This window comes from Ammospiza nelsoni, chromosome 9 (assembly GCF_027579445.1).
Source record: "Ammospiza nelsoni isolate bAmmNel1 chromosome 9, bAmmNel1.pri, whole genome shotgun sequence".
Taxonomy (NCBI): Eukaryota; Metazoa; Chordata; class Aves; order Passeriformes; family Passerellidae; genus Ammospiza; species Ammospiza nelsoni.
The window spans coordinates 8,776,661-8,798,781 of NC_080641.1; the positions used below are offsets into that span (position 1 = coordinate 8,776,661).

The 22,121-nt window shown below is 42.7% G+C and overlaps 1 protein-coding gene across 1 annotated transcript in view; it reads left to right on the forward strand.

Moving 5' to 3' along the window:
• ACBD6 (acyl-CoA binding domain containing 6) overlaps positions 1–22,121 on the forward strand; it is an 84,331-nt gene that overhangs the window by 26,539 nt on the left and 35,671 nt on the right. Inside the window, exons 4-6 of the mRNA XM_059478116.1 lie at positions 786–871; positions 10,511–10,616; positions 17,923–18,012. Coding sequence (XP_059334099.1) covers positions 786–871; positions 10,511–10,616; positions 17,923–18,012 — 282 coding nt within the window. The remainder of the gene's footprint in view (positions 1–785; positions 872–10,510; positions 10,617–17,922; positions 18,013–22,121) is intronic.

The window sequence follows — 22,121 nt, forward strand, 5'->3', positions numbered from 1 at the left end:
CCAGGCTGGACAGGGCTTGGAGCACCCTGGTCCAGCAGAAGGTGTCCCTGCTCATGACAGGAGAGTGAAAGTAGATTATTTTTAAGGTCCTTTCCAACCCAAATCATTCCAGGTTTCTGTGATTCTGTGTGTTGCAGCTACAGAGAAGCTGCAAGAGGCTGGGACTTTGCTCCTGATCTTTTTCACCCTAGGTGTGACACTGCCATCACAGAAAGCCTCAGACCTGTCCACTGGCAGCAGCAAGTTGCAATCAATGGCCTGATTTTTGTAAGGAATTGCTGCTGCAAATTCCAAACCAGTTTTGGCTGCTTATTTGAAAACCGAAATACTTAATGCCATGGAAGAGTTGGGGTTTGTGGTTCCCTGCACCCCCTAATTGGGTCAGGCTTTCAGACAGCAGGCACTTCCCCCTGCTGAAAGTCTGGCATCAATGTGAAGTCAGGCAATTGAAGATCCCAGGCTGCAGGATGGTTTTTTGAAAAGGTAGGCCTGGGGCTCCGTATCGATCAATCATTATTCTAATTGTTCATTTCTATTATGGTGGGAATCATTCAGAATCCTAGAGTTCCTGGGAGTAAATCATTTGGAAATGCTGCCCATTATAAAATTTAATTTTAAATCTATATTAAATAGATTTATAAAGGCAAGCTTTGCAATCTAGTAACAGAATATTATGCTGCCTCACAGAGGCTCAGCTTTTGGGTCCTGAGGGGCCAGGGCTGGGAATGAGAGTTGGGAATATGATGGGAGCCAGGATGCTGGACCAATCTTTCTTTTTCTTTCAGACACCAGAGAAGAGGGGAAAGGAAAGCAAAACTGTATTTGGAGGCCCAGTCATCAGCTCATTATATCAAGAAGAAGAAATAATCAGGTGATTATCTGTGCTGGAATTTGGATAAAAACTGTGTTTTTCTAATGTCTTTTTTTAAGCTTTTTTTTTTTAATATTGCACAAGTGTGGTGGCAACTACAACAGGATAATAAATGACAGGAAAGAACTTTTCAGGTCCATAATCATTTAAATCAATATCTGCCTGTATCATTGCCAGGCAGTAACCTTTCCTTAGCACAAGATGTGGGGGAAGGGCAAGGCTTCCCATTTTTCAGTTATATGGCTTTTAAAAAAAGGCAATATTGGATATTTTTAATAGAAAGCTATTCAAGCACTACCTTTTCCAAATAGTTATTTCTTTACCAATACATTCATTAGGGACTGTTCCGTGAAGGTTTTAGTGTTGGACAATGTTTGCCTTCAGGGACAGTTTGTGCCTTATATCAAATTAATTTTTTCCTAGGCTCTGCAGCTAGAAAAGCCAGCTCTGCATTTACTGAACTAGAGTGGCTGCTACTTAAAATTGTCAAGGTGCAAGTAATAAGTGACATTAGCTACTGAATAAGGACACCTGGATGGTTTTTGTTTAGTTTATTTTTTTGCTGTTCCAGACTACTAATCATGGGTATAATTTTAAAATCCAATACCTAAATGATTTTGTGGAGGAAATTTTAGAATACTGTATCATAGTTTTAGTTAAAATGAACAGTCAGAGAAGACTAAATTTTTGACAGTGTTTCCCATCATGTAGTCACCCATTTACATGTGTATGATCCCATTTTTTAATGAATATCTTGCATCTTTTTACATCCAGGAAATGTGAGCACTGATTTCTCAACATGCTGTCTCCAGCTGAGAACTTACCTAATGAGTTAAAACTCTAGCACAGCATTTCTTTGACTTGTTGTCACAAACCAAGGAACAGAAATGTTGATCAGGTGGCTTGGAGCCTTTGCAAAGAGCTCAGGTAGGAATGGAGGCAGCTGTTGCAAGCAGGCAGGGTGGCAGATGTGTGCTTGGCAGCAATGCAGGCATTTCCCTGGGGATTGCAATCCACTTTGGAGTGGAGTGGAAGGGAGGACTTGGCCAGGAACAGCTTCCTCCCCTTGCATGGAGAGCCAGCACATCTTTCACTTGCCCTGGCCCTTGAGCAGAGGTGGTCAGGTGTGACCTTGGTTTAACACACTGAGGAATGGCACTTCTGCTGACCACCAGCTCCTTTTTTGTCCCTGCTCCATCAGTGCAGGTCTCAGCCAATATCCTTGATCTCACAGTTTGACTTTGTGCTTTAAATCCTGTTCAAGCTCTCCTCATAGGGGTAGATCAAATCCCCACAGAGCTGTGAGAGTCTCAGTTATCCCAAATGCTGCCTATGCCCTTTCTTGGGTTTGAAATACAGAATAATGTACAGAAAAACAGAGTTTGCTCTGGTTGACTTGACCAGCCTAAATCTTTTCATTTGTTTGTTTTTATTTCCAAAAGTACAGCTGCAAATACATTTTTCCAAACATACCATGAGGAACATAGGTGCTGTTTGTTTAGCACAGCACAGCTGTCCTTACAAATGAGGCTGTAGGCAGGTACAGTCTCCCACACAGCTGGAATAGGGTGATTCTCCTGGAATTTGTTGAATGAAGTGTCCTGACTGTGCTGGCAGAGTGGAAACATTAGCTCAGTTTGACTGCCAGGCATCAGTGTCTTCCTTGCAAGACAGGAATGAGCAAGTGTCACCATAATCTATCCCCAGAGCTGGACAGCTTCACATTTCCTGGTTCTTTTGTCTACTGTTCATTCCCTTCCTGAAACAGGGAATAGACATGCAAGTATAGGGACATCTCTAGTGTGGTAATTCCACTCATAAAAGCATAGCCTTAAACAGCAAAATTCCTCTGGTACCAAACCTGCAGGGAGATAAACCAAAGAGAGAGTGCCTCCAAACATTAGGTTTGCTGTCCAGGTTTGTCTAGAGCAGGTTTTGGTTCCATAGCTGTAGAGAAGGGTGACTTTTGTGAGGCTGTGAGTGATTACTTAGAAAAACATAAGCTTAGCATTCAATAATACCACATAAACCAGAATGTTATCATAAAAAAATAAGGCATTTTCTGTAGAGGAAGAACATGAAAAATTTTAAGGGGAAAGAAGACTAATCAGCTTGAGCCAAGATAAGCTTTAACACATTGAGAGCTCTGGGTAAGTCCCGTGCTGTCAGTCCAGTGTGTATGTGTGTGCTCCCTCAAAACCTGCTATCTGAGAAAAGAAACTTTGGTGCAGACTCTTTTATTGACTCAGTTGTCCTTAGTGGGTCCAACAAGCTTGCAAAAATTTGAATAGAAATCAAACCACTTCAGTTTGTTTCCCAGTGCTGTTGATAGGATAAGTATTTTCTTGTTAGAGGATCACTAAAGAAGCCCAGAAAAACTAAGAAAACCCCCTTATTTTGTGTACTAAAAGCTAAAACTCGAGTCCTCATCAGCCCTGAGTCCAGACAGACTGCTGGAAGCAATTTTTCAGCAGGTATTACTCTGCCAAACACAGCCCACCATGTGCCCTTTAGGATTCTGCTGATCCAAAGGCAGGAAAAGGCTGCTGATTTATCTGGACCTCAGCTTGCACCAGGAGAGAGACAAGAATGCAGGTGCAGAGTTTTGAAGGGTCACCTAAGCAGGTTCACTTGTTTTATTCTTTACCAGAACCTTTTGAACAATTTATCAAACAATTTTAAAGCCCTCCAAGCTGTTGCTGTTAGTATGAAGGGGAGAGGAATGGAATGGAATGGAATGGAATGGAATGGAATGGAATAGAATAGAATAGAATAGAATAGAATAGAATAGAATAGAATAGAATAGAATAGAATAGAATAGAATAGAATTAGAATAGAATTAGAATAGAATGTTTGAAATAGAATAAACCCCTCATTTGCCATCAGCAGTAGTTAGCAACAAAGCAGCAGTGCCATTGATTTCAAACTGAGTGTCTAAAATGATTCTTAAATAATGCTTACATTCCTTTTGTGGAATGAAATGCTTGGGGTTTAGGATGCAGATCTAAATGATGGGCAAAGTGAAGTTACCATACCCTGCCCTAAAGTGGATCAGCAGTAGGAGGAACTCTGGTGGTGCCAGGGCCACTTTTTTTCCTTATCACTAATTATCTCAAATGTTTCTAATTGAGAACAAGATAGAAAAATGGTCAGTCTGGCTCACAGTGCATTGCACTGATTCCAAATAAATTCAAGAGCATCCACAGAAACAGGTTATAGCGATCTAATTAAATCAATTTAGAAGGAGATTCGGGTAAATCAGTGCAATTTGTGTGTTCATAGATCAGCCCTCAAATCAGGAGAAGGTCTCTTGAGCTAATGAGGCATAGCAGTTATTTACTTTGGGGTACTGGGCACTGGTCATCAATTAGGAGTCATTAATAAACCCTGGCAATAAAGAGCTCAAGTACCCCCAGTGAGTAATGGGGAGCAGTTGCAGGATGGATTAGCATAGTGCTCTGCCTCTGGGTTTCTCTGCAAATCACTTATCTCCCCTCAGGCATTGCATAAAATCCTGCATGCTGCTGACTGATGATGGGACTTGGAGGTTCCCTTGGAAGGAAAAATTTAGACATTATCAGTGATTTCAGCCTGGGTATAGTGGTGGTTTGGGTTTTTTTACTGCTACATAAAGCTTTATGTCCCTTTTCTGGTCTTATTACCAGAACAAAGCAGTAGTAGTGGAGTTCTTTCATGATCAAGGCACTATAATTGGAGTTTCACAAACCTGGGAAATGACCAGTGATCTGAGGTTGACTGATGTGTTACCAGTATAAATCTCATCCAAGACACAATCTGAGAGATGTGCCAAAAATACCACAGCCTTGGAAATCCACCTTTATTTTTCAGGGTTTTTTTTAAGCTGGGGCAAGGAGTAGGCAGTTTATAAGTATTTTCAGGAAACAAATACATTGATTTGGCAGGTGGAGAATGAGAAATAACATTGCCAAATGTCCGTGGAGGAGCCCTCCTGCACTCTGCCACAAGCTGCTCCCCCAGGGCCTTGGCATGCCAGGATGGGAATGACACCTGCCAGTCAGCACCGAGACCTCCCTGAGCTGTTTTACTCCTTCCATCTGGAGGGATGCTGAAAACCCCTTTTCTGGTCCAAACTACCACCCTTCCCCAGACATTTGGGAGCAACCCCAGTCATGAGTGGGGCAAACATTTAGGGTGTGGGTGTGGAGCAGGCACCCCTGGTGTGCAGGAGCTGCCTGCTGCCGTGCAATCCATCAGAATTGTATTAATCCCACTAACGCAGCCGCCATCTGGTCCCGCTGCCGGGCCGGCTCGTGCGAGCCCCTGTGATGGATGGCCCTGGGAATTGATTAGTTGTTGTGTGAGACAAATGAACTGTTTTGGCAGAAAATACCAGAGGTCGCTGCATGTGGTCAGGCACAAAGGCTGCTGAATTTTAAAGAGCTGCTTCCAGCATCCATTGCAAGGATGCTGCTTCAGAGCAGCGATGGTTTTTGGGATGAGCCCAGTGCTCCAGAGCACGGCTGGGGTATTATTATCTCCCTCCAGCCCTACTTTTGGGAACACCAGCACTGGAAATGAGTCTGAAGCTGCAGAGATGTGGCATCTGTGTTGGGAATCATGGGCTGGTGTGGTGCATGCCACAGATGTGTTACTCACATAACTGCTGGGCTGTGCAATCCTTGTGGAAGGGCTTTCCTCATTCTGTGGAGTCCACGGTGTGCTCAAGCAAAACACCTGTGGGTCCTGGCAGCTGGGACTTGGGGTTTTTCAGGTCAGTGTTGCTTACAAAGGGGTGCTCTCATGGTGATGTTCAGCAAACCAATCTTTTGATTTTTAAGATGATTGCCAAGTTTATTGCTACACCTCTTTTTACTGCCCCCAGAGCAGTGACCTTTGGGGCTTTGCTTTGTTGTGCAAAGGGCTCAGGCCTGCCTTCCCTTTGGAGAGCACATCCTCCTTTGGTGGCTCCCCCTCTGGGTTTTCCCAGGTGCCTCCTGTGCCGTGTGGTGGCTGGGGAATTGGATGACACATGTCCCGCCGTGTCCCGGTGGCTCTCCGAGGGATGGCACACGAGTGTGCCTGCAAGTGGGCAACACTTCCCTCGGGACGGCCTGCCGGCTCAAAATAAACTTGAGTTATGGATTTATTCAATTTGTAAAACCTCAGCTGGCATAAATAATTGAGAAAGCAAAGGTTTGTGTGTGGAGCGTACCTCAGGGACCTGCTCCTGCCTCCCTCCCTCCCACCACCCTTTCTTATGAAAATGATCCCAGTTGCACTGATAGATAATAACAACACCAAGCAATTAAAAGCTATGGGTGGCTGGAGAGAGGAGAAAAGGTTCAGTTAATGAGCTTTTCCTCTTCCTGTGCCCAGGAGAGCCTCCGAAGTGACGAGGCGATTAAAGCGAAGAGATAATTATAGATTATGTGAAAATGGCTCCCTTGGGGGGCCCGGGGCCCTGCCATAAACAGCAAGTGTTGTGAGCTCCTCTCGCTCCCCACACATGTCCTGTTCCGCTCCGCTGCTGTGCCGAGCTGAGCCATGCTGAGCCGTGCCAAGCACACGGGCCAAGCCACCTGTTAGAGGCACCCAGGGCCACTCCACTGCAAATCCACTGGGATGTGCCTTGGACCAGCCCCAGGAAAACAGGACAGGATGCCCAGAGTAGAGCCTGATCTCACTCCTCTGCCCCGAGCTTTGTGCTGGAGGTAACACGCAGAGGGGGAGGAAGAGGACAGAGCAAACCTGGAGGGTGTTCTCTGCACAAGGGTAAAATAATGGAATTTTCAAATCTCTTCTTTGCCCTTTTCAGTAGCAGCCTTGGTGCTGTTTACCAAGCAAGGAATTTTACAGCACTCCAGATAAGAAGGAAATGATCAACTGGCAGCAGATCTTTTCTATGAGTTGTTTTAAACCTGTTGCTTCAACACGTGTGTTTTGGACAGCCTATAGAGAAAGCTTGCAAAGCCTTCTAAGCCTGGGGAGAGATGACTTGGTTTAAGTTGTTCTAAATCCTTTAATTCAAGGATGGAAAAAGCTGCCCATGTGTTATTTGCAGGCAACAGGTATGCTTCAACTCGTCTTTAAATCAGAATTGCTGGCTCTTACTGGGAAGGGGGGAGAGCACAAGGAAATAGCTTTGGGGGCCATCAGCAAGGGAGAAGAGGAACCCTCTGGCTGTCCTCGGGAAATAGATATAAAAACTCCACCAGCCTCTACTGACACTCAGGTGCTTGCTGACTTGAAGACTCCTTTTATCTCAGCAATTTGACATGGAAAGAAAATTGTGTCCAAATCTTCCTTTTAGCTACAGGTTTTGCATTATTGTTGTGCATGTCTCCATTAGGTCAAGTTTCATGGTGTCTCTCATCTGAAGATGTCCTGTATTTTTTTATGTAAATTGAAATTTTTCTGAAGGTATTGATGGAAATGCTATGGGTTCTTTCCCCCATAACATGATCTAAGCATGTCTTTGCGCTGTTACTCCTGTATTTCTCACATGTTTATGCCTGGTTTTGCCTGTTTCTACCACTTTCTGGACCTTGCTGCTGACTCTTACCAGTTTTATGAAGAGTGAATTCCTGCTAGGAACAGTCTGATAAAATCATCACATCCTTTTTCTTTTCCTGTACCTACTACAGTGGAGGTATTATTATATAGACAGTCACACACATAAAGGAAGGGAAAAAACAGAGTTGCCAAGTTTTCAAGCTGTGTTTCTTATTTGCACTGTGTGGTTTCAATGCAAAGTCAGCAAATAACAGTAACTCATCATTATTCCATTCACACCATTCAAGAAGAATGTCTTCCCTAGTATTGGTCCCTCCAAAAACCTGGGTTTAACTCCTCTGAGCTCTTTCCTCAGTTTCCCTTCCTGGCTTTAGCTGGATCAGATTGTTTTAAATGTCTGGAGTGCAGCTTCATATGATTACTTTATATGTAGTTAAAATGTTCTCATTGTGAATGGAAAGGGCTTGTTTCTTTGTTAATATTTATAGCAAAGTTGGATATAATATATGCATATATATATTATATAATACATAATTTTTAAGGAGGGCATCAGGGAGCAAAGGAATGGTTTAAAGATTGAGAAATAAATGCAGAGCAGAAGAACAAAATTTCCCGAAACCTTATCTTTAGGTGGGGAAATTGGTATTCTGGATTAATTCCATTGTGGACACTTCTGAAAGAAAAGTGGTTTTTTGGAATGGGGATATATAGAGCATTTGCAGAGTTGGTTATTCCAGAAAACTAAATCATATCCAAATAGCTTTGTCAGGTCATTTTCCCCTTACAGACAGTAATATCCTCGGGAAAAGACATTAAAAGTCCTGTCTGGAGGCTGTGGTGGGAAAGTGGGCTGGTTGTGGTAGGTCAGGGTTGCTGTGCCCTCTCTGCTGGCACAGACCCCATGGATGCTCTCTGTGGAGCACAGTCAGGTGCTTTGTGGCTGCCACATCCCTGCTGGTGCCTCTGGTGCTGCTCTGTGAGCTCTGTCAGGGCTCTGCAGCACGTGGAATGACCAGGTGGCATCACTGCCAGGGAGGGAAGGGCACAGCTCATGGGTGTGACATGGAAAATCACCCAGGAGTACCTGGGGATGGTTTTGAGCCTCTCTAGTGAGAGGGGATTGGGGTTTGCTTTGGTGTTCTGAAGAAAGAGTCATCTGTAATAAATGAGGGAGGTGTGGCTGTGCAGTGGGGAACCAAGTTCCTGTACAGGATTGTTTGAAAAGCAGCTTCTCCCCAAAGGCTGCTGTGGGCAGCCAGGGCTGTGTTGGAGAGGTTGGACTAACAAGGCAGGACTGGAGGGACTTCCCAGCATATCACAGCAGCCCTTGTTAGCAGGGGCAGGCATGGCTTGTGACCTCCATCATGAGTCTGTCAAGCTCCATCTTGAGCAGTGTAAGCTTTTGCCTTTTCTAATCCCACTGTGGGATTCTTTTTTCCTGGAATTCAAGGTAATTGCATTTAAAGAATTCAGTGATCTGTTTCCCAGGAGTTTATGTGTAACAGGCGAGACCTCCAAGGAATGAGTTCATGACAAACTAGTCAAGAAACTGGGAGGTTCCTGTAATGTCCTTAGGCCTAAACACAGAGTGTGGAATCCTGTGTGGCTCCCAGCTCTTCACTAGAAAGGTGCAGCTCAGGTGTCTCTGCCTGTGTACAAAGGGTAGGGGTGATGTGCTGGAGAATAGTGCTACTGAGGCAGCAAGGTGAGAGGGAGGGAGGGCAGAGGAAGTGAATTCTTTGGAGAAAGCAGTGATCTGCCACTGGAGCAAGTATCAGTGCTTTTCCCCACGTTATTCTGGCACCCTGGCAGGACACAGATGCTTGAGGTGTGAAGAATCAGACTGTATCTCAGCAAGCAAGATGCATAACAATAAAAGACAAAGTCAAAACTGGATCATGGTGCTCTGCTCTGCATGGACATGGCCTTGCTGGCATTTCATTTTGGGGGGACTACAGGTTGAAAAGTGTCACTTTTTGTTTGTAACCCATTGCTCAGAAATGCCAATGTTATCTAGATTTTACTTTTCCTTCCCAGAGTTCTTCAGCCTGCAAGTTCCAGAGCAATGCAGATGAACAGAAATGCTGTTGTTGCCTTTTAACACCAGGGGATCAGTTCTCAAATTTCCCTGTTGAATTTCTCCTGCCCACAGCAGACTGAGCTCCTTACAGGGTCTGACCAGCTCCAGAAGGTCTTTAGTTAAGGTGATTGAAAACTGGGGATGTCATGTGAGGCAACAACTCTGTGTTTAACTCTTGTGAAGCTGCCAAGTCCCATAGCAATGCTGATGGGCTCATTTGAACCATGGTTTTCATCTGGAAACTGGAAAGAGAGAGGATTATGTGGTCTTTTTGGCTTACTTCTGGAAAACCAATGGCCTCTTGTCTTTATTCCCTGCTAGCAGCACAGTGGTATCACTGTACTTATGCCTAAAGGTATTATTCTTGTAAGAATCTGTGAAAGGTCTTAACTTCATTAGAGGTGTTTGGCAGGTAAGGATGGAAGTTCTGCTGTGTCTGAAGGCAGAATATTGCTTTTAGCTGTAGGAGGATCTGTAGGTGTGACTCCAGCACCTGTGACACCATCATTTGATCTTTCTGCCTGCAAGCAGTTCCAAGCGAGCTCTGGCTGGTGCTGTATCCAGGATCCAAGATGTGTTTAGCCAGGGACAGATTGTTCTGCAGGTCTCCTGTTTGTCCTGCTGTTCTCTCCAAGCCATGTTGGTGGCCTCTGTCCAGGGTGGGTGGCATTGGCTGGGGCTTTGTTGTGACCCAGAGTGACTTACAAGAAGAGCAGCTTTAGCCTTTTCTCTCACTGCAGTGATTTATACCAGAACTTGAACATGGATTTTTCTGGCTAACTTCATACATATCTTGTGCCATTTCACAGGAATAAACTGATATTTGTCTGGACATAATACTGTTAAAAAACAACCTTTGTTTTCTAGGAAGCAGAATCTTCTGTTTCTTAACTTGGGGGAGGTGGAGAAAAACACGTTATTCTGCATGTGCAATGCTAGATGCCTGTTTGGATCCAGTGACAGCACTGAAATGTCTGTAACAAAGTTAGAGCATATAATGTGCATGTGGCCTTTGTGTTGTGCAGTGACATGGTGCTTCTTTTTCTTTTTTTTTTCCTGAATAGGGAAGAGGACAAGAACATTTTTGATTACTGCAGAGAAAACAACATTGACTATGTAACCAAAGCCATTCAATCAAAAAAAGTGGATGTGAATGTCGCAGATGAGGAGGTATGGAGAAAAGATAAGGACCATCAATCTTTTATCTGTTTTGTGTATTAATTCACTGCTACTCCTTTTTAAAATTCAGTGGATGGAATTGTTGTAACAAGGTGCTGCAGCAGTTGGACAAACACTTGGTTTTTGAGACAGGGTAATCTGTTTGGAAACAGCTTTCCACTGGATTTCTGGTGGTGTGAATGTCTAACTGTGGGGCTGTAGCATGTCAGATCACAAACTTAGTTTCTCTAGTATTTTCAGCAATACCAGCAGACACTTGCGGAGTAAGATCTTCTGAATACCTCCCTTTCCCCACTTTGTACACTAAATGTGGTCAAACAGAAGTAGGAAGTGAGGGAAACAGCTTTTTTGGCCCATGAAGTCTGTTCAGGTTGAAGGAGGATTTCTGACGTGCCACAAGCTTTTCATCATTTCAGATAGAGGGGAAATTAGTTGAGGCATTCACATTCTCTGAGCAGAGAGACATAATTCTCTCTCTCAGAGCTTTTTTCCTAGAAAAACACCGAGAGAAGAAGAGAAAAAGAATTCTTATCTCTACTTGCTACTCCTGTTATCTTGCACATGTGAAATGTGTTAAAAAATTGTCTACCTAAAATAATTTGTCAATTAAATTCTGCTAAAGATTGTTTTGTTTCCTTAAACAATTAAAAAAAGCTGTGTCCTGACTGTTGGGAGACAGTCACGAGTTTACTTTAATATTCTTTTGTATTCTGTGTAGTATGGATATAATATAGTATATATATAATATAATATAGTATATAATGTAATATAATGTAATATAATATAGTATATAATTTATATCATATAATATATAATTAATATCATATAATATATAATCTTTATATATTATATATTTATATACTATAATAATATAAAGTATATTATAGAATAGAATATAATATATTTTAATTAATATAGCAATAGTTCAGCATTCTGAATCAATAGAGTCAAATACCAATCATTTCCTTCATCCAGAACACCCTAATTTTACTATAATGAGTGACAGAGGCTTTCTAGCTTCCCAAAACCAGTGACATTGTCCAGTCTTTCTCTGCTCATCAAACTCAAACCACCATTCCCCCTCATGGAGATAATACAGGCATTGCCAGAAATCCCAAGAAAAAAGTCTAAAACTGTGAATTGGCTTCATCCTTTTTTTTTTTGTAAGAACAAACAAACTGGGGGCAGTTTCCTGTTGATCCTTCAGGAGCTGTGGCTGTACCAGGTTTGTCACCTTGGTTTCCCTGCTTGCACACTGCCACCTAGCCCTGTCCCTGGTCCAGGCTGAGCCCAGCTCCTTCCAGCACGTTGTGTTTTGGTGAACAGATGAAGTGCTTAGACATTCATAGACTGAGACGCCACAAATTCAGTTGGGTTCTCCTGTAGCTCTAAGCAGATTTCTGCCCTCTGAGCCATGACAGCCCCGGCTGGGGCTCTGAATGCTGATGGCAGGGCCTTTTATTATTAATCAGGAATTCATGTGAATTAATTTTCAGTGGAGAGGAGGGAGGGTGTTCACAATCAGGATTGGAATTTCACATCATAAATTCAATGAACTGAAGCTGTCATGTGCTACACGGTCGCTGCGGCAGCACTGTTCCTGAGCTCCATCCTCCTCCTGCTGATCACAGGTTACAGGAGATGTCCAGGGCAGTCCCACAGAAAATGCAGCTGGAGTCTGTTCATTAATGAAAGCTCATTTTTAGGATCACATGCTTGCAGTAAGTGCATCTTAGCATTGCTTTGTTTCCACTGGCAAGATACTCTTTTGTAATTAGCAGCATGCAGAAGCTTATATTTTCCTTTCTGTTCAAATATGCTTGTTTTCAGCGAAAGAAATACTGTTTTAAAACTCAAAATATTTTGTGGAAGCTGAAGTATCTAACTATGTAAAAAACTACCGGATTGCATCCTCTTTGGGAGTTATCCATGAGTCCCTGATGTAAAAGAAGTCCTGTTTCTAACTGATGGATATTAGCAGGTGGCTGTTGCAGAGTATGGGATTGATTCAGCACAGGCAGGAGCCAAAAACATCTGCTTACCTGTGAAGGACTTGTGAGAGGATTCCCACTGGGACAAAATTCCCCCATAGATTAAATTCTCACAGCTTCAACAATTTTGGTTTACCCCAACCAATGCTCAAAACCCCAAAAAAATAGCATACCACACCAATACAAATACCAATAGCATACCAATACAAAGGAAGAATCTGAAAGAAATAGTTGTTTCATTGTATATTATGGAACTGAAAGCACTGCCAGTGTTGCTTGGTATCCAAACATGTTCTTCCCAGTCTGGGAAGAAACTTCTTTTCCAATACCATGCAGATTGATTGAAGTTTTAGAACCCATTTTAGACTAGAGATAACCCAGATTGAGCCTTTCATGAAGTGTGTGCAGGCACAATCTTGTCATTTTTATTAACTATTTTAGTGTTACTGGGTAAATGCATCCTGCCAAATCCAAAATCTGCCTCACCTGGCTTCTGGACAAAATTCACACTATCAATCCCTTGATTTAAATACCTGTAAATTGAAAATATCAGCAGGGTACATACAAAGAGTTGACTTCTTATGAAACAAAATCTACTGAAGCACCAAATAGGCTCGTGCTAAGCTGCAAAGACACTCAGCTCAGCCTTTCCATGGACAATAAAGACTTGGCTGGGGTTGTAGGGTGTTTAGATTTTATTTTTATGTGATATGGTAGTATTCCATCTAATTGTATCCCCCCCATTTTGTGCAAACCTGGAAGAAGTCAGTGAAAGGAGAAAGAATAAAAATATGAAAGAATAAAAATGTAAAGTGTGGATGAGCCAACTTAGTCAAAGCAAAAGGATTTCAGAAAAGGCAGCAGAAGTTCTTGGGGTTTAGATAGATGCACTAGAAAACTTCCAAAGCATAAGTGGCCTTCTCCCCAGAAGAAGTAAAGCTGTTCATGTGCAGCACCCAGGCCAGCATACTGCTAACAGTTTAGACATGATAAACTTCAATTTAGAATTAAACAAAGAACCTAATGACAGTAATCATGTACAAGCTTCCATTTACTGCATCTAAATTGCCCAGAGTTCAACAGAATCGCTTGCATTCACTTATAAGAAGTAGCACAGACTAAAACAACCTGTTTTCCTTGTGTATGTCAGCGGACTAATGGAATAAGAAATGGACTGTGGCTGTGAAGTCACCCCAGGCACATCCTGGGAGTGTGGCTCACTTGCTGCCTTTTTGAAAATAGCATTTCTTCACCTTCTAACAAACCAGGAGCTGCTCAAAGGCAGAGATGAGTTGCTTTTGTAATTTGTGGAAAGGGCTGTGGAGGTTGTACCTAGATATTTTTTTTTAAATTGTTGGATAAATCCCAGTAAACAAACATGTTACCTGTGTGCAATGTCTAAGCCCTTGCCAAAACTTTAATGAAAGGCATCTGACAGGATGATCACTTGTGCTTTTGAGACAGCAATGCCCAACTGGTGCCAGCTTGCCAAGGAAAGGACAGAGGGGAAAATGTATTTGAGGAAGGGTCACATCCTTCTGGATTTATAGGCTTTCTCCCATCAGAAAAGCTTCACCAAACATTTGAGAGCTCTGAAAGTGATTGACTTTCAAGTCGAGTTTACCTGTGTAATTGCAACAACAACCCTTCCATTCACTGTTCCTGCTGTCACAGGGGGATGCAGCCATTCTGTAGATATCTGTCTCTTCTTAATTGCTGCTCACAGAGCACTTGCCACAAGTCAGAGTGGCTCATTGCTACCCAGCCATTATAGCTGCAAGCGTCGTGCCTGGAAGTGCAGTTTGATACTGTAGCACATCCATTCGGTTTGGCTTTGTTCTCCCCTTTCTCTGCTCAGGCTAATTGATGTGAAAATCATTCCCATCCATTTGTCTGCCCACTCAGTGTATGGGAGACAAATCCCTGTCCTGTGCTTTGTTTGTGAACACCCTGTGACTTGGAGCTGAGCAAAATTGATGTGCTGTTGGCTTGAGAAACTGCTGCAGGAGCTGGCCAAGCTGGCAGCGGTTAGCCAAGCAAAGCACAGAAGATTTAAAAGGCAGGGTTAGTGCACTGGGGCTATTTTTATGCTTTTTTTTTTTTTTTAATACTTCAAAGGTGGGGGGGAAATGCATCTTCTCTCAAGTTCTGCATCAACTGTTGTGTTTGAATTGCAGGGAGGGAGTACCTTGTTTGACTGCATCTAGCCAAACCTCAGTGCTGCAGTGCTTTCCTACGTGAAATTATTCATGTTGCTTTGAGTCTCTCACTGCTTAATGAAATAGTCATGTGGGAATTGTTTTGGGAATGCTCAATCTGTGGCCCTTAAGATTTCTGCCACATTATTTAAACACACAAACACAGGCTGTATGCTGATATCAAGCAGCAGCTGGGCAGACTAAAGAGTTTTTCAATATGCAGAGGTGATATTCCTGCTAAACAAAGATTGGCACTGTATTTTCGATTTAAACTTGACTTATCACTAAGGTTTATTTTAAGAAAGACATAGGAAACAAGTGGATTTTGTAGCTGTATAGCTGCCTAAGTATGTTAGCTGGAGCTGTTGATTGTTATTCTGATGTTCTACAAATAATTGTGAATATTATCTAGCTTCTAAATAAATGTGAATATTATCTAATAGAGCCATTAAGGTTGAAAAATACCTCTAAGATCATCAAGTCCAACCATTTTAAATACTAAATTTGTAGTAATGCTTTTTGTTATGCAATAAGTGGGTTGAGATTCTTCTGGAGGTATTTTTCCTTCCAGATCTCCTGGTGTGCTCTTACACAGAAGATCTCCAAAGCCCCTTGCACCCCATGTCCAGGGCATAGCATGCTGCAGACATTTCTTGGGTGGAACATGTCAGCTGTTTAATAGTGCACAATTACAATGCAGAGCCATTTAAGGCACTAATTAGAAAATATTGTATCCATTTAGAATTGTGGAGAAAATATATAGGTAAGCAGAGTGTAATTACCCAAAGTGGAATTGGCCCAAGACTTGAAATCCATACTCCTGCAAATAGCACAAGGAGATTTTTAATGACTATGGATGATCAGGCTTCAGGGTTTGTCTTGTTCAGTAGGCACCAAGTGTAGCAGAACCAGAATTTCAGTGTCATGGGCAGGACCAGTTGCACAGTGCTCTGGTAGCCCTGAGCTGTCACAACTAACTGTTGGTTTTCCTTTATTGGTCTCAGCCAATTTCAGCACCAATAAAATAAGATTCTCCTTGTCCAGAGACAAATGCAACCGAACATGTTTTAGCCCCTAATCTGTAGCATGGATTTTGATATAAAGGATAAAAGTGCCTTTATTTTATCATGTAATTGTACAATGAATACATTTGAAGAATTGCAATAATATTCCTCTACACATGTATCAAGACACTGAAATAATCTGTTGAAGTATTTCTTGCTGTTGTGCGTATTTCAGATGTGCCTCTTCCTTTTGAGATAAACATCTGTGGCTTGAAGAAAGTTGATATATTTCCAATGAAATCCTAAGTCTTAAGTAATTACCAGTCTAGAGATGAGTTAAGGATGCTAAATGTGAATTAAAGATCTCTCCATATTTACCAGTTGTTTTAAGTTGTACTCTTTCCCCCTTGTAGACTTTGATAGGGGTGTTGTGTGCAAGGAAACAAATCATTAAATGCCTGTGGATGTCATTAGTGCTTCCATAGAAAGTCACTGTCAGAAAATTCATTCTAATGCAAGGTTAATCAGTGTAACATTAAAATTACGTGTTACAAAAATTAATTAGTGGCTGGGTCAAAAAGTGTGAATTTCCTGACTTAAAATCATGCTCTACCTCTGCTGCCCTGCCCAGGAATATGCAGCAGAAGCAGTGTGAGCTTTGGTCACAGGTGTCTTCTGCCCCTCCTGCTTTCTGGCACCATGGCCAGGAAATTTGGCTCAGAGTTCCCATTAGCAGATAAATGAGTTGCTCACCTTGTTCCCCACTGCTTTGTCAAGAGATTTATAGCCAGGCATGGGCTAATTTAACTGATTTCTTTTGTGAGGGTCTGTGACTGTTTTCCTTGGCATATTGAAAAACACAGGTCAGCCTGATGGTGTCACAGCTTGAGGGAGGTGATTCCTGGTGATCTGCAGGGTGATTTCCAAGAAATCCCCTACAAGTGTGCTGTCCTAAACCAGGAGAGACTGATAGAACATTAAGGCAAATTTGCAAAGTGTACATAGGAGGTTTTCTTTGTTTGCCATCTCAAACTACTTTGAGGTCACAGAATTTATAGAATCACTGGGTTGGAAGAGACCTCAAAGATCATCAAGTCCAACCCAGCCCCAGCACCTCAACTAAACCCTGGCACCCAGTGCCACATCCAGGCTTTGTTAAACACACCCAGGAATGAGGACTCCACCACCTCCCTGGGCAGCCATTCCAGAACTTTATCACTCTTTCTGTGAAAAGCTTTTTACTAATATCCAGCCTATATTTCCCTTGGTGCAGCTTGAGGCTGTGTGCTCTGGTTGTGTCAGTGCTGCTGGAGAAAGAGCCCAGCCCCACCTGACTGCAAACACCTTTCAGGGAGTTGTAGAGAGTGATAAGATCACCTCTGAATCTCCTTTTCTCCAGGTTAAACAACCCCAGTTTACCTTTCTCAGGGATCCTAAGCTATTCCCCATGCCCTTGGGCATGCAGGAAGATCTGAACTTCCATTACATCCATCCCATGGTGGCAGACACCTGTAGGAAGGGCATGGGAAGCAAACTCTGAAGGTTTGGGAGGTGCTGGAGGTATGGATGCAGCAGCCTGCCCAAAACAGGACAGTCAGGGGTGCCTGCCCAGATACCTTGTTTTAATCTTCTCTTCCAGCAGAGGCAGGACCCATGAATTGAGTGCTTCAGACCTGCCAGAGGAATGAGCTTTTGGGGACCTGGCATCCAGGTGACTTAGGCAGCACTGAATATCCTACCCTTGCTGTGTAAATCACTGCTCCCAGAAAAGTCGGAGGTGCCAAAATCCTAAATCTATACAGGAAAACAAATAATGTGCTGGTTCCTGCGTTTCATACTTTGCTGCTTTTCCCCTCTACATTTCTAGCTGGCTTGTGGGTGTGGTGCTAAATTAATGAAAAATTTAACTATGTGTCACTTGTGACATTTCTAGCATTATTGTGGAAGTCCAAATCACCAGTAAGTGGCATACTAGTATTATTTTGTATTTTTTATTAAGTCTGTGTTAATTTTAGAATCGGTGCTTATTACTTAATAGCAAGAGTGATTTTCCATGGGGTTTTTTTTTTGCTTGGCTTTGTTAATTTTGTCCTGGCTGTTTCAGGGCCGGGCTCTGCTCCACTGGGCGTGTGACAGAGGACACAAGGAGCTGGTTTCAGTTTTGTTACAGAACGCTGCTGATGTGAACATCCAGGTAAGAGGGACCACAGGTAAATGGTATTGATGTGTTACACAGCCTCCTGACCAAATGTTTCCATGAATTCTAAGTTCTTCCCAAACTCCACAGCAAGTTCTCCCGGGGTATTTATCACAGAAAAGCTGCTCCATTCTGATGAAACCCCACCTGCAGTGCTGTATCCAGCTCTCGGGCCCCAGCACAGGAAGGACATGGACCTGTTGGAGCAACTGCAGAGGAGGTCACAAAGTTTATTAGAGGGATGGAGCACCTCTCCTGTGAGCCTGAGAGAATTGGGGTTGTTCAGAGAAGGCTTCAGGGTGACCTAATTTCAGCCTTCCAGTACCTACAAGAAAGACAGAGACTGTTCACAAGATCATGTAGTGACAAGGGAGAACAACTGAAACTGAAAGAGAGCAGGTTTAGATTAGATATTAGGAAAAAATATTCTTCCCTGTGAGGGTGGAGAGGCCCTGGCACAGGTTGCCCAGAGAAGCTGTGGCTGCCCCTGGATCCTTGAAAGTGTCCAAGGCCAGGCTGGACAGAGCTTGGAGGAGCCTGATCTAGTGGAAGGTGTTGCTGCCCACAGCAGGGGTTTGGAACTAGGTAATGTCCTTTTCAACCCAAACCATTCAATGATTCTCTTATAAGAACATCCAAAAAAAGGTAACCTGAGAAAAATAACAGAATTTTGAGCCACTGAGGTTTGCAGCCCACATGTCTGAGCTTAGCTAGCACCAGTTTTAGGATGTCTGAACAGACCAGGTTTCGACCTAAACTGGTTCAGCAGCCACTTTGCAAATGGTTTCTACCAGCCAACCAGTCTGCCAGTGCTCCTGAGTCAACACTACCAGTTCTGTCTTGTTATATTAAGGGCTGGCCTTTAATGTAAATGTGATTGTATTAAGAAATAATTGTCCAACATATTCCTGTCAGATTATGATTGACTGCTCTTTACCATCGTGGCACTTTTTGGCTCTGCTCTCCTTCCCAGTTTGGACATAGATACACCTTTGCTGATGAATCTTTGCACTCTTAGTGGTGAGATCTGAACAGCCTTCAATAAATGCTTGGGTAGTTTGTCAGAGGTAGATGTGAAGCAGAGCTGCAGTCTGAGGGCTTGTGGGCAGAGCTGTAGTGTTCACACAGATAGCTGTGTTGGTATTTACACACACTTCAAATTGTTGTCAAAAAGTCTGTCTTGCCCTTTCCTGGGCAGAATTTCTGGTGGGATGGGTGTGAGGAAGCACAGCTCTCTGGTGGCTGGTGAGATCTGTATGTTTGTCCTTAGATCTCCAGGGTTTCAGCTGTAATGGATTTAATAGGAGTTTTTCCTGACACATAAGAGGGGTGGAGTGAATCCAGTGCAAATTGGGTGCTTTGCACATCCTGTCCATCTCCTGTCAGCTGTGTTGGATACAGACAGGAACACCTTTGTGTTGAAATTTGGAAGGAGTGGAACCAGGCTCCTGCCCATTCCCTTCTCCCTGGCAGCCTGGGAGATGGTTCTGGGTTCTCTCTGAAACATCTCTTCTCTTTGACACTTGTCTCATTCCATTGGAGGTAAAGTTTGACTCTTAGAAGAAAAAACAAAAGAGAGAATCATCATATTTTTTCTCCCCCAAGTATTAATTTTCTGTTCAATTCTTCTCTTTTCTTTTTGATGCATTGCACATTTTCTAACCAGATTATTTTTGGCCAGTAACAAAAGGTTAATAATAGTCATAAAAAGAAAAATCAATCTTTGATATGTTTTTCCCCACCAAGGTAATAAAGGAGAATTTTTTATAAAGGTCTCTATTTGCACGTAGGTGTGTTCCCAGAGAAAGCAGACACATTTTTATTCTCAGCCACATATAAATTGCTATAACATTTCAAGACTTTGTGACTTAATGTTTATTTCTTTCTTTTTTCTTTTTTTTTTTTTTTTTAATTTTGACCTTTACCCTGGAAGAATTCACATCCAAACCAAAAGCAGGAGAAATTTTAAGAGCAAGCAGAAGAAAAAGGGAGAGGGAGAAACTCTGGTTTCCTAATAGGCCATAAATACCAGAACCTGCTATAACACATTACCAAAGGCACTGTCAGTTAATATGTAGGCTGTACAGAGCAGTGGGGTCAGTGTGGGGGGATATCTGGTGAATGGGTGATGCTATTTGTCCAGATGTGCTCCCAGCAGAGGTTTCCTCCACACCTCTGTGCAAGCAGCCTCCACAATCCCACCTGCCTCTCCAGGTCTTCAGGAATTCTTCTGTCTAGTTCAGATTGCAGCAGCACCTTCATTCAGGCAGCATGAGAGATAAAGAATAAATGAGGCATTATGAGGGTTATGAGCAGGTAGTGAAGGAGAGGAATGCTACAGACCAATTTTTTTTTAATTGCCTGTGTTTTAGTATGCTTCTAAAAAGTTAGTCAAACAGCATGACAGATTTATGCTCTCTTCCATTACCTTTTTAATAAATGTTCTTCCATCTTGGCTCTTTTGCAGTGTGCTAAAGTATTTTAGCTGCCCTAAGCAGGCAGTGACAGTGCTGCTCTGCTGGGTGACCTGGAGCAAGTCTTACCTGCACACTGTGCCTTAATACATTTTTGCTGCCTTATTTTAGTTACCTTTATACTGTCTGTTGTCAGAGTACTGCAGTGTCTGGATCAGAAGGGTCTGCAAGTGTCAGCTTATTGCTCTTTGCTGATAAACAGCTTTAGGAGCACGAAGAGAGGTCTCCTGGCTCTGCTCATTCTTGCATCATGCTCAAACCCACTGTAATTCTGGGAATAACCCTGTGCCCCTGGACTGCAGTGATCCAGGGTCTGTGCTTTTTGTTTCAGCACTGGTGCTGCACCTTCCAAGGGTGGTCACTGAAAAGCTGCAGCCACTGAATTCTCTGCTCGCTCATAATTAGCTCTAATCGCACATTTTGAAAAGAGGTGCTAAAGCAATTGCCATGGGCAAGGGAATACAAAAAGGCAGCAGGCTGCTCTGCTTTGTTGAGAAGGGGCATTTGTGTAATTGAATTACCTAAATCTCCAGTGCCAGGGGCCATGTCAAAGTGGGTGGTGGGATTGTGTTTGGAGCTCTGCTGGAAATACCCAGAGCTTGGGGCTCAGGCTGAGAACAGCCTCCTTCACTGGAGCTGTTTGCCTACACCTGCAACAAAACAGTTGGGAACATCATGTTAAGGTAAAAGATTCTGAGCGTAACACAGTGGTAACATAAGAGTTATGAAGGGGCTCAGCAACACAATTATAATATCCATTTCTAGCTTTAAAACATATGACACAAATTTTCCTTGTAGAGTATAAACAACAAAGGAAAACCCCTTTCCTCTATGGGGAGAACTCCTTCTGGGTGTGAAGTGCTGCTCAAGCAGCTTTAGAGGAGCTCCTTTAGTGTATTTGGGGGACATAAACCATAGACTTTCCTCCTGGACTTCCTGTGGCTGCATTTTGTTTCATTTGTGGGTACTCTGTACTCCAAAATAATAATCCATGTGTTTGTGGCATGCCTTTGGGAGTGTATGGGGAACTGTCTGGGAGTGGTGCTCAGCAGCTCAGCTTACTCTGGTAAAGCTTTTCAAGCCTATCTGGCCATGGGAGCAAGTCTTAACATAAATATTGTGAGTTGTAAAGGGAACTGTGTCACTGGACACACGGGTTAATTAAGGGCTGTGTACATATCTGTGAGGTAGAACAGCTGAGTTTCAACTATTTCTAAATATTTTATGATTTTTAAACTGCATCATTGTGCAGTTATGAATGTTATGGTAATAACATTCTGTGCTGAATTTTTTTTAGCTTCTGGCTAAAAGGATGAAAAAAGTTGTAACTGATCTTCAGTTTTTATTTCCTGACTTTTCACTGTCCTGGTGAAGTGTAGATCAGTGCACTAAGACTTTAAACCACTGGTGAGCAAGTTCTCAGTTGTCATTTGTGGACCCTTCAGGTGTTTGAGAAGGAAACTTGAGAGCAAAGCTGAAAATCATCAGGTTAAGAAAGCTGTTGCTAGTATATGTGGGGTTTATTTTATTCATTTATGTAAAGTAGTGATTTCAGTGAGAAGCATCTGGTGTCTGTGCTGTCTGCATAGAGCACTGGTTGATTTTTGGTAGCAGTGTTGGATTTGTATCTTG